At 39.5% G+C, this 12,905-nt stretch overlaps 1 protein-coding gene across 4 annotated transcripts in view; it reads right to left on the minus strand.

The window, feature by feature from the left end:
* Positions 1–2,374: 2,374 nt before the first annotated feature.
* Positions 2,375–12,905, minus strand: part of ltbp3 (latent transforming growth factor beta binding protein 3) — a 40,380-nt gene continuing 29,849 nt past the window's right edge. For 3 of the 4 annotated variants that reach the window (XM_076889098.1, XM_004563951.6, XM_076889097.1), the window contains 7 exons: positions 12,712–12,849; positions 12,483–12,623; positions 7,599–7,727; positions 4,012–4,170; positions 3,840–3,929; positions 3,582–3,710; positions 2,375–3,398 (listed from right to left, as the gene is read on the minus strand). In XM_076889098.1, coding sequence (XP_076745213.1) covers positions 3,247–3,398; positions 3,582–3,710; positions 3,840–3,929; positions 4,012–4,170; positions 7,599–7,727; positions 12,483–12,623; positions 12,712–12,849 — 938 coding nt within the window. In that variant the 3' untranslated portion in view covers positions 2,375–3,246. The remainder of the gene's footprint in view (positions 3,399–3,581; positions 3,711–3,839; positions 3,930–4,011; positions 4,171–7,598; positions 7,728–12,482; positions 12,624–12,711; positions 12,850–12,905) is intronic. The other variant, XM_004563952.6, reaches the window with a different exon arrangement.

A 12,905-nucleotide genomic window follows, 5' to 3' on the forward strand; every position in this document is an offset into this window, starting at 1 on the left:
GACACTGGGCTAAGAAGATGAGGTTCAACACTAAGCATGTGGCAGTGTGTGACATTCTCTCGCCCATCTTTCGCTTCATCATCCTACTTTCTCTTCCTGTGTGTTGCCGATGCTGATGTAGAGGGTGCTGACAGTATGCCTTCTTCATCAGAGTCATTCCCACTGCTGGAGGTGGTGTCTGACAGTTCGCTGGAGGGCCTGAATCAGTTATTGGTGATCTGGTCATTGTCATCGTTATCATCCTCTTTTGGCCACTTCCAGGTACCGGGCTAGAGAGCACTAACATCATCCTCAGAATCATTTTCAGTGTCACGTTCAGCTTCAGATTAATTCCAAATTGGCTTCTCACCATTACCCTCTTCATCGGCCTCTTCTGCAGTATTTTCAGGATTGGCCTCAATAATTATGTTGGAAATGGCATTGTGCTGTAGTTGTTCAGGAAAAAGAGAGTTCAAAATACAGACGATTTCCTCATTTAACAGGTCACACATTATACCAACCCACAGCCAGCTGACCAATAGACAAATTTTGTCAATTTCTGCATATCGTTTCACTAAAAGTAATGCCTGGAATATCCTACCCCTATAAAAACAAATAGATAACTATTTTAATGCTCAGATAGTGGGAAAACACTTTGTGAAATCTGTGCAAATCTCTGTGAAATCCAGTTGTATCTGAGAGCTAAATCAGTTTAGCTTTCACATTTCAGCAGCAAATTCCCCTTAGTGGTGCCCCTGGCAATAATGTCCACAACACTGAAGGAATTATAGTGACACAAAGAGACCACAAGATGGTGCCATTATTTAAGTAGCTGATAACATTTGTGGGCTTTTAAGTTTAGGATATCATTTTCACCACTAGTTTAGCCCTAGTTTAAACTGATTGTGTTTGAAACTTGAGATTAAGATTTAGATAAAAAATTAACTTGTAGAAAATGATTATGGACAAGACTTTCAAGCTTTGATATCCAACATCTGTAGGACCTCATTTGCAGCACTTAGAGGAATGGCTACATTTGTCTTGTGTTACTACTTTAAACTTTTTTATTGAATATAACAAAATCTATCTATAAACACTTCCTGATGCTGCAGAATGTTTAAGCCTACAGTATTTAAAATCTCACCACTAAATATGAGAGGATTGCAGATTGCAATCAACTGAGTTCTGCTGTCTTACTTACCAGTTGAACTGCATAATTAAGTTCGTAATCCAAGCTATGGTAGCCACCGTAGGACAAACACTCTGGCCACCATTCATCTGTATTTACTCTGGAGGACACTGTAAAACTTTGTGAAAGGTGCAGGATACAAGTCGAGGAGCTAGTGAAGCTCACTTCTGCCTCATAGCGATACTGAGGGGAGTTGTTGAGGATATCCTGAACTTGTCATTAAGCGCTGCTGTTTCTGCTACAGTTAAGTGCTGTTAGCCTCTGTTAGCTGCTATTAGCCCCTGGTAGCTACTGGTAGCTGTCGTTAGTAAACTGCTGGACATTGTTGAACTCACACACTTATTGAAAAACTTATTGAAAAACAACAATCTTAGGTTATAACCAGCTTTTGTTGTAGTTAAAATGGCTGGCCAATGAAATTATCAAAATATTTGTAAAATACAAAACTTTAAACTTAAAAACTTATTTTGTTAAATATAATTCAGAACATTTGTTCCAATTCCAAGGAGTTACTTCTCCGTCGTGCTTATTTTGTGTGAGGATACAATAAAAATCTTGCTCGTGCTATTGAAAATGGTATTGAGTATTAAGCATTTTCCTGGTTTACAAGTCTGAAATTCTAGTATCGGGAAAACCCCAGCTAGATCCCTGACTTTAACTCACTTGAGGTGAGGAGGAAGAAGATTGGCAGGTTTGTACACACATATAAAAATGCATTTAGATTGAACTGTATTCAAGTTGGTGGGGCAGCATGATGGCTTCCACAAGCCCACTCCTATGTTTTTTTATGAATTATTTCTAAGCTCATGAGAATAAGCATGTAATTACACACTAATTAAGGTGCATTTATGAGTACAACATTCTATTTTTCTTTTTAAATAAACTCAAAAATGATCTGACTGTACCTTTAAAATGTGAAATCAGTACTGTGTGTGGAGGAAAAAAAAGCACATGAACATAAATCTAATGGAAGATCTTGGGAGACTCTGCCATCCACTGGGTTTATTTGCTTTCTAGGCGTGCTTGAAAGGCAACACTGAATCATCCACAGTCCGATCCGGCATATTTCTGAACATGACTGTGGGAGAACTTTGTGCCTCCCTGCCTGAATGTGTCTGTCTGAACTTAAAGCATTGCTGTTTTCCACATATCTTCATATGTGTGGAAAAAAACATATTTCCCTCAAACAGAAGAAAAACAAATGCATGAAAGGGTGTCATTTTTTTAATCAAATTCTTCTTATCACAACAGCATCTTTGGCTTTCTAAATACTTTAATGCAGTGTTTAATGGCAATAGGTGTTAAACTTGCTTGATTTCTTTTTCAGAATAAGCTATATTTCGCGAATATTTCCACTATATTTATTGCTAAGTGCGTGAAATGTTTTTATCAAGCTTAAGTCCACTTAGGTGCACATGTCAAATTATACAAAAACCTCAGGTTTCTCATATTTTACATAAACAAATAAAGAAGGGGAGGACAGGGACCAATCCACGAAACAAACTGTACAAAAAAAACAATGTCAACAACGTGTGGCAAAGAAATAAAATCCAGATGACTAAAACATGAAAGAATGTGGATGCAACTGGGAATGTAAATGGGAATACCACAAGGCACTGCTACAATATACAACTACTGAATAGGTTAAAGACAATTATAATACCATAGAAATGTCTGAAACTCATTTCCTCATTGTTTGAATCAAAAATTCAAAAGAAGATAAAAGCAACTGGGAGGTCACAAAATGCACAATTTAAACTACAAAAACAGTTCAAAATAAAAAAATAATTACAAAATACTTTTAGCGCACAAATAAACAAACATATTCCTTGTCTGTGTTGCAGATCTTTTAAAATGTGGACTGGCCAATGAAAAAGGGGCTGACAATGATATGTTTTGTACATTTTATATTGTTATGACGTGGCTCCCGATGACAACATGTTTGTATGTTTACTGCGTTCACACAGTCCCATGTATGTACCATGAGAGAGGAGTGTAAGAGCTGCACGTGCTGGTTTGTTTGTGCACGCCGCGTAGATGGGGAGAGACGTAGCGGCACGCAGAGCAACGCACAAAGGTTACCGAGTTCTGCGACGGATGCACACGTTTGGCCTACGCGTGTGCACAAAGCCTTGCTTGCACAAGCACTTGTACGAGCCAGAAGTGTTCACACAGCGAGCGTTCTTGCATGGACTAACACGGACATCTGGTTCTGCACACTCGTCAATGTCTGGAACAAAGAAAAACAAGTATTCATTAGTGACAATGAGCCATAAAACAGAAATCCAAACATTACTTGACAGAACAAAGTTATAATCTGCACATTGGCTGCTGTACATACACTAATAAGAGAATCTAGGACTCTAAAAGAATATGTGTATTTGCATTTTTGTAGTGTATATGTAGGACAGACCTATACAGCGAGCACGTGAGTAGTCTAGCCTAAAGCCTGGGTTACATTCACACATAGTGCCCAGGTAGGAACGGACACAGCGGCCATGTCCGCAGCTGCATTCGTCGGAATCTTCTTCTGAACTGTCACCTTTTCACAAAAAGAACCAGGGGAAAAGAGAAAATAGGGGCAGAAAGAGGTAAATAAATAAGCCTTGTCTGAGGGCAGGAATGTTTCAGCTATCACTGATTTTTAACAAAAACTGTCATTGAGTGTTACCCGGGTTGTAGTTGGGAAAAGCTGCCTGCAAATCCTGTTCCCCGTCTGACTCCGTCTCAAGATGCATCCCACACAGATGGCTGAACATTGCTGGGTAAAACAGATAAAATTCTTGTTAATTCAATAAATGGATTAAGTCCTAAAGAGGTCTGGTAAATTTTCAGTAGCTCACCTGAGTTTCTGGGAGGGCAGCTGTTACACTCGGGCCCCCAGCCACGACCGAAGTGACAGCAGCACTCTGAATACGTCACCACCCGGTTCTGGGGCTCGCTGCAGATCCAGCCCTCCTCAATTCGCGTGAAGCACACATCCTTGTGAGCTGCAGTCCGATCTAGAGATGGAAAAAAGGATAAAAAACAAGTCATGAAATTTTAACTGATCTCAGTGTTCAAGTGTATTTAATAAGAGAAGGTAAAGAATACTAATCTTAATATATAATATTTGAAAAAAGTCAGATTGGTTCACATTGCAAATTACACCTAAAAACAGTAAATGTACATTTTTATTTGTACTACAAAGTAAGCACACAAATACTATTTTTTTACAAGCTTGTAATATCTGGGAGTAACAAGCATCAGGCGCCCATTCAGACATGTATATCCATCTACACCATATGGACAAAAGTATCGGGCCACCCACACACTTAGGCTACGTTCACACTGCAGGTCTTAATGCTCGATTCCGATTTTTATGTCTGCTTGTTCACACTACAAATAAAATGTGACAGCAAACGCGCTCTAGTGTGAACCCTCAAAGCGGCCACATGCGCAAAAGAAGACGTCACACACAACGCGCTCTGTTTAGACTCGAACCAAACAGTATTGTTTGACTGACGGCCCTTAATATAAAGACTTGTTTCGGACTTTACGTTTCCCAATTTTGCTTTAAGTTATAAAGTTATTTTGTTATTTACATATGGCCTAATAATTATCCTTATTGCTGTTTTAGAGAGGAGCGGTGCTTCAAAGGATAGTTGCAGATTTCTGTCAGAATCTGCAGATTATATAGTACAAATGAAATGTTCATGTTTCTCCAACGTTGTCTTCCCAACAGTTTCACTGACATCTACATGGGATGGCCAGGAAGCGTTCGCGATGTCTTATCGGGCGCTTCTCCGGCGCTGATAATTGGCATCTGACGGATTTAATGCAACATGACCGTTCAAACAGCAGTCGCTTTCTAAAACATCAGATATGTATCGGATTCAGTACCACATACGAAAGTGACCCAGATCGGATTTGAAAATATCGGATTTGTGCCGTTCACACTGTCATACCATGATCGGATATGGGTCGCATAGGGTCAAAAAAGTCGGATTTGATGCGCTTTCGCCTGCAGTGTGAACGTAGCCTAAACCTACAGGAGCTGCTCAGCCATGAAAACCCGGGCCATGAAGCTCCCAGCACACAGCTTTTGTGCTGTTGTTAAGGCGGAGGAAGTTAGGAACTCTGCAGTTATTCAGTCAGCAGGGTGTTGGTGACATTTACACACAATGTGCCTCAGCACTCGGCCACACCGCTTTGACTTTACATGGTCTGCCACTTTGTGGCTGAGTTGCTTTTGGTTCCTAAACTCTTTCACTTCATAATAATACCGCTACTGTTGATCATGGGATCATGTAAAAGGGACTTTTTGTGTCATCACAGTGGCATCCTTGTAGTACAATGCTTAAATTCAGGGCGATATTTAGGGAAACCCATTGTTTTGTTTGTAAAGGCAGACTGCTTCTCTCTTAAGAGAAGTAAGAGGTGTGGCCAAATACAATTGCCCATACACAGTCAAATGAAAATAAGACTGCATGGAGTCCTGTGAAAAACTAAATACACCCCATGATTCAAACTTGTAAAACAACTTTCGGCCCACTCTTCTTTATGACATTGCTTTAATTAACTGAAATGTGTAAGCATTTGTTTATGCACAACTCTCTTAACGTACCGCTACAGCATTTAAATCAGGTTGAGGTCTGGACTGGGCCACTGCAACTCCTTATTTCTTTTCTCTTTATAAAAAAAAATTGCTTGTGTAGTTTTTATCATTTTCCCCTACATGACCCAGATTCAGCCAAGATTTAGAGATTGCCTCACATTTGACTCTAAAATACTCTGCAATGATTTCACGGCCAACTCAATGAGTGAAGGTGCAGGCCCTGTGTCCGCAAAACAAGCCCAAATCATCACCCCATCCACCACCTTGCTTGATGCTTGATTTGAAGTGTTTGTGCATATGCTGTGTTTCATTTTAATCAAACGTGGTGCTGTGCATTCTGGTCACAGTTCCTGTCGTCTTGTGGTTTGTTAAAATGCAAGTTTGCAAATCTAAACTAAATCTAAATCTTTTTAAAGAGAACAAGAAATGCTTGTTTATTCTTTCTCTGATTGTGCTTGTCATTGACTTTAACATTACCATGGTAACTGAGCATGTTGTCTGAGTTGAGGCTCTTGACTTCTTGTATTTTCTCTGGGCTGTCTGACATTGTGATGAATTTGCTAAGATGTCCACTCCTGGGAAGATTGTGGCATTATGTTAACAAAGACCTGAATCCTTCTGGCCAGCAAACATCCAAAACCTCTGCTTTAATAGAGGTGCTCACATTTGCTGATGATCAGTTAATCAAGTGGATTTATTTAGAAGCACCTGGCTGCTACTTACCCTCTTAATACATGTGGAAGGGTGTACTTAGTTTTTCATTGGACTGCAAAGAGTCTTTTTGTATGACTGTAGTGTACGTCTCAAACTACATTTGGAGGATGGAGACCTGCTCACGCTATATACTTCAAACAGATTCAGTTATTCTGTTCAATTATTCATAACGTCTTATATCTAGGGATACGTGATAAGCATTGAGTTACCAAAACCATAAAAAAACCAACAATTGTTGCTTTTACTAAGTTATTCATATGTGCAGGATACTGACAGGCTGACAAATAACAATTCCTGCAGTGTCTCTGTTTGTAGTGACAAATGATGGATGTACAAGTGTAAGACGCTAATACGATGAGATGAGAAGGCTAAAATATATTATAGTTCTGCAGAATTATTGAGAGTGGGTTGTCAGCCTTTCATGCACTGTGTTTAATAGGAAACAACACTCTTGTTGTTTGCCAGACAAAAAAGACAAACGGCTGAAGTTTAGCTTCATTAGGGAAAAACCGAATAGTTACAGATCGTTTGCTTTTGGATCTGTTTGTTCTCAGCCTCTACATTCTTGGAAATAAAGTATTATAATGTTTACTTTTAATGTTTGTCACACTTAAAAAGTGCAGCGGTGTTAATTGCAAATATTAAATGACTCCATTGGCATTGAAAACTAATGCTGTGAATCGTGTATCGTGCAGGCCTTTCTCCAGCAAATGAGAAGCTTTCAGATGCTGACTAATTCTGTAACCTAATAAATGCAATTTTCATCCACAATTTAAAAAACCCAAAACAAAAAGGATGCACATGTTTCTTTGTTGTTGTTGTTTTTTTTATTTAAAAATGCAGACGGAGTTGCGCAAATTATATGGTTACTGTCACACACTCTGGCATTGTTTGTGTGCCTAAATAAGTATATTCACCATATTTTTCATAACTACACAAAGAACAGGAAACTTTTTCTCTATAAATTGGGTAAAATGCCAGATAGAGCCAGTAAAGGCCAGATGGGACACAAATTGGAGGAATTACAGTCGGGAATTACATAAGCGGCAGATGACGAGGTAAGCCAAAGCTCATTTTGAGTGGTCAGGTTCAGGTGAGCTGACGCTGCTTTGTACCCACCGTCATAGACGCACTGTTTCAGCGCTGCACTGAAGGTGAGGGGAGGGTCACAAAAGCAGTGAAAGGAGCCGGGCGTGTTCTCACACCTCCCGTTCTTACAGTACGAGGGGTCCTGGCACTCATTCACATCTGCAAAGGGCACCACAGACACTGGTTACAGTAGGAACATCTGCTTGGGGCCGGCTATTAATTCCAAAAGAAAAAAAAAACACATTACGATATTCAGAATAATTCAGTCTGGCAACTAGTATTTTTTCCACTTATTTCCTAGAAGATGTGAAAAATACATTTCCTGCAGATGTTGCTTTTTGTTAAGGCTGATGTGAGCTCTTTTTGTAAGGGTAAGGTTTATGTCTTAGTTACCCTGTATGTCATATTTGCTACCTGTTTACATTTTTATCATAAATACTAAACATGAGGTTTTTTGTGATAAAATTTAGCCATGCACAGTACAACACCTAGAACTCCTCTGATGTATCAGAAAGTTTAAAATAGGAGGCTCGGTTCCAGCTACATTTCAGTCTGCCAATAAATTTAAAGACACTTTAAAAGTAAGAATGTACTGTTATGCACAGTGGCTGAACTAGTTCTTTGATCACCTGCTGTGTATTTGTAAGTTTGCTCACTTAATAAATGAACAGTGTCTAATTTTGATGGTAGTTTAATTTCAATAGAGAGAGAAGGAATATCAACCAAAAAGCCAGAAAAAACACATTACATAAAAGTTAAAAACGGATCATTGAGTGAAATAGGTATTTGTTCCTCAAGCAAAACATGACTTAGTTCTTGAAGGAGTAGCACTGTTGTCAAGTTTCTTGTAGTTGGTCACCAGGTCTGCACGCATCTCAGGAGGGATTTTGGCCTGCTTCACTTTACAGAAACTTTCTGAATCCTTCAGGTTTCTTGGCTGTCACTTAACTTCAAAGCTTCAACTCCCAGCAATGAGTTTCTATAAGATTGACATCTGGAGACTAGCTAGGCCACTCCATATGCTTCTTCTTTAGCCAATCCTTTGCTGTTTTGGTGGTATGCTTTGGGTCGCTGTTGTGCTGGAAGACCCATCCGTGACCCATCTTCAGTCTTCTGGCTGAGTGAAGGAGGTTCTTGTCCAAGATTTTAATTTATACGGCCTCTCAACGTAGTAAAATCGTCCTGGATCCTTAACAGAAAAACAGCCCAAGGCATAATGTTTCCAACTCCTTGCTTGAGTGTGGGAATGCATCTCCCAAGGCTTCTCTGAATCATTTAAGCTGTTCACTGGCAAACAGCTTGTTTATGTGGCTTCTTGAGCAGAGGGACCTTTTGGGCGCTGCTAGATTTCAGTCCATTAAAGCACACTGGTGGTGTTTTTGGTAACTGTGTTCCCAACTGCCTTCAGATAAAGAACCAGCTCCTCCCGTGTAGTTTTGGGCTGATTCACCACCTTTCTCCTCATCATCCTCACCGTATGAAGCAAGATCTTTTACGGAGCTCCAGACCGAGGCTGACTGATGGTCATTTTAGATTTCTTCCATTTGAATAATGAATAATAACACTAAGAGCTGGCAGCTTCACACCAAGCTTCTTACTGATGGTCTTGTCGTCCGTTCCATCCCTGATGTCCTTTGACAGCTCTTTTGTCTTACCGATGGTAGTGGAGAGGTTTGATTGGAAGAAACTGATTTTGTGGACACGTGTGTTTTATACACATAACGAGTTGAGATCAGGAGTATCTGTAATTGATTGACTGATTGCAATCTGTGTGTACCATAAAAATTAGAGACTGTTCATTTCTTTCTAAGTAAGGAAACTTATAATAATTATTTTCCCCACTGTAGGCCATTTACCTGCTTATTATTACTTTAAATCTCTGTTCTTTTCCTTGAAGCTTGAATTTAACAAAATATGGTGGGACTACTGTAGACTAGAACCTACATAATAGGGTTTTACCAAATACTTAGATGTCATTCTTAAAATAGAGACCTAATCACAGTGGATTTTCACAGTTTTCAGTTTCATACGCTTGATTTCTATTTTCAGTACAGAAGTACCAAGGATTTTGTGAAAAGCATACAGTTACAAACTATTTTACACAGGCCTTATGCTTTCCAAAATTAACATTTTATGACAAGAGCATATGTAGAAGTAAGTTTATTTTAGACTCATCAGTATCCATCCACCTGTTCCTGAGTAATTTATTTATGTCGTGGTTGTAGTGGTAACAGGCAGACCCAAACCATTTATACTTCGTACTCTCATGAGTCCGGGTCCTGTTATCTAAGAAGCTTTCTCTATTTTTGCAACTCTAGCATGTCAGCCACAAAAAACTGAGGTGGACTTTCCAGGAGCTGCTAGAGCCTTGTTTTGATGACATGATGCAATGGATTGGTCTTGGTAGAGTTCTTTTAATTTTAGGGATTTTGACTGCTTGTATCCTGCTTGAGGTTTATGACCACTGGTGGGACTTAAATTGACAATTCATGTGCATGTAGCATTTTAGTTTTGTTGCTAACATGAGAGCTGGTCAGCTTTATAGGAGCCGATGTCCCGAACCACAGGTCAGTGCCAAGATTCTTAATATGATCCTGTGTTACCTGAACTCCTCCACTATGAGCTATTGCTTCCCATGTCACCTGTAAGGTGTAATCCTCCATTCTGTGGGACAGAACCGATCTGAAATTTGAGGCAACCATCTATGTCCCAACTGTACCTTATTCAGCAGCAAAGTGCCTCTGTGAACTTCATCTGCACATCTGCAATGGTGCGTCATTGCTGCAACATGAGACACACTCCAAACCCACAGTTTGGTTGTGTGCATAAATATAGTATAACAGATAAAACAAGGATACACATGGTGTTGAGAGCCCACTTTAAAAGACTGACCACATTTACACAGGAATTCTGGCAGTATGTTCATCGTACTGCCCCCCTAAAGTCATTCTTCACTGCTGAATTTCAATACGACTTTTTTACTTCATTTGCTTTGCAATTGTAATTCTAACTGCAAGTCCTCAGCCTTTGGTCATAATGGGAAAAAAAGCAAATTTCCTGTATAACACAGATTTTTCCACCATGATATTAGCAAAATTACACTCCATGGGACAGTTAGGCCTATCTGGTAGCTGATGCAGCTCAGCACTGAGTGATGACCAGATGAAAGCCCAGTTATTTTTTCCATCCACAACATTAACTTCAAGATTTATGAAACAGCTACATGATAAGTCATTCTTTTCCAGCGTTGTGTAACACCAGGAACTCAAAACCTTCTTTTTTCCAGTATAGAAAACAAAGCGACTACTTCAAAAATCTCATCAACATGCAGATTTCTCCTTAACAAATGTAATATTTGTTCAATGTTTGACACTGATGAGCCACAGATCCAAGCAGCAATCACACTGGACATCACAAAGACAACCGCTGACTGGAGTTATCTAGATTAGAGAACATGTAAGCATTATTAAAGCCAAACCTAATACTTGTAGAGGAAAAGGAGGCTATTTTTAACAACTCTGTCTGTTACAGCACTGGACTGAGACTGAGTCTACAGTCTAAATATAACATTTTTCCATCACAAGCACAACTTCACAGGTTGTTGTGAAATTCACAACTGATTTACGTGGACAGCACAAGCACAAGGTTTCAATCTTTATATGCTTTAGCTCTGTTGACTTGATAAAACATCGCTCTCATTATATCACCATTGCTACATGTAAAAAAACAAAACACAGTCAGACAACTTACAGTATTGTGCAAAAGTCTTGAGTCTCATAACATTATATATTTTTCTAGAAAAATGGGAAATGGTTGTAGCTAATTATTGAAGCGTGTGTTAACATAACTGTAGAGTTGGCCACCTTTATTCTTCAGCATAGCCTGAACCCTCTTAGAAGAGCTTTCTTGTAATTTCTTCTCCTTACCTCCAGCGAACACAGTGATGATGATTTGAATCATAAATTTTAAATTTGGATTTATTATTCAATCAGTCTGGCTTCTTGATAGAACTGAGACTGATTCTGATGAGGCTTCACTCAGATGAGCCATATGCATCACTGTGCCAAGTCTTTGCTGGATTTTTCCCCCCATATTTATTAAGGCCGTGAGGTTCAGATAACGTTCATCTGCTATAGACGAGACAGAAAAACTTGTCAAGTTTCTTCAAATATTTTAAGGACACAGTGCACACCATGCCAAAATACATCAAATCTTTGGCCAATAGCTCTTTAAGGATCATCTGGCTGGTGCAAAAATACAGGTTCCTGGTAATAAAGTAAATAAATATTTAAACCAATTTAAAATTGGTTCTGTAAACACAACAGTGGTAGATCCCTTGAGTTGGGTGCCTTTTTATGCTTGATCAGTGTTAAATGGCTTAACAAATAAAAGAAACACTTCTCTGAAAATGGACAGGTGCAAGGACTGGATTGAAAATAAGTGAAAAAGCAGCTGATTAGCCAAGAAAAACTTTGAAAGACCTCCTAAAAGGTCACTACGAGAAAGGTCTGACTCCTTGCAAACAAAGCATAAAGAAAGGAGGGGTGAGTCAAGACTTTTGCACAGTATTGTGTGTTTGAAATGACACATTTATTACAGCAGCAGAATATATTCGTTTTGCACCTAGGCTCCAAGACCATCACTCCCTACAAATATAATATACAAAACTTGGGGAGTGAAGCGTAAATATAACCCCCCCAAAGGCTTTCAAAGTGTATTATTGATATATGATGTGAGGAGAGAGTGGGGTTTGATATGTGCATGATGCAGTGCAGCTGCAGTAACCAGCTTAAAATGGCTCACAGACGTTATTCATTTTAACCAGGCACAGAAATATTTTGTCTTACATAAAACACTTACGTAACATATAACACTGATCACTGGTCTCTCCCACTGCAGGGAGTCTGCACTCACCAGCCTGCTCCTCAGGAGTCACACAGCTGTTGCGGTCAGTGGCCAGGGTCCAGGGTGGAGAGCAGATGCAGTAATAGGAGCCCGGGGTGTCCACGCAGCGGCCGTTTTTACAGTTTTCTGGGTTCTCACACTCATTCACATCTGCGCAAAAAACCCAAAACAAACAGTGTTCAGGATTATTCCTATAGTATCCTGATAAATGCAGTTTAAGCTGGGCGAAGATACTAACCTGCTACTGTTACCATTACGCACTTTTTCCTGTTGGAGTCTGGGACCCAGGGTTGATTGCAGTTGCAGTAGAAGGACCCTTCAGTGTTGATGCACCGGCCATTAGTACACATAGACTCATCGTGACATTCGTTCACATCTGGGGAAGAACAAGAAAAGAATCCATCAAACATCTTTTAGAAAGAACCTAAAAAT

The sequence above is a fragment of the Maylandia zebra genome, linkage group LG10 (assembly GCF_041146795.1).
Source record: "Maylandia zebra isolate NMK-2024a linkage group LG10, Mzebra_GT3a, whole genome shotgun sequence".
NCBI lineage: Eukaryota > Metazoa > Chordata > Actinopteri > Cichliformes > Cichlidae > Maylandia > Maylandia zebra.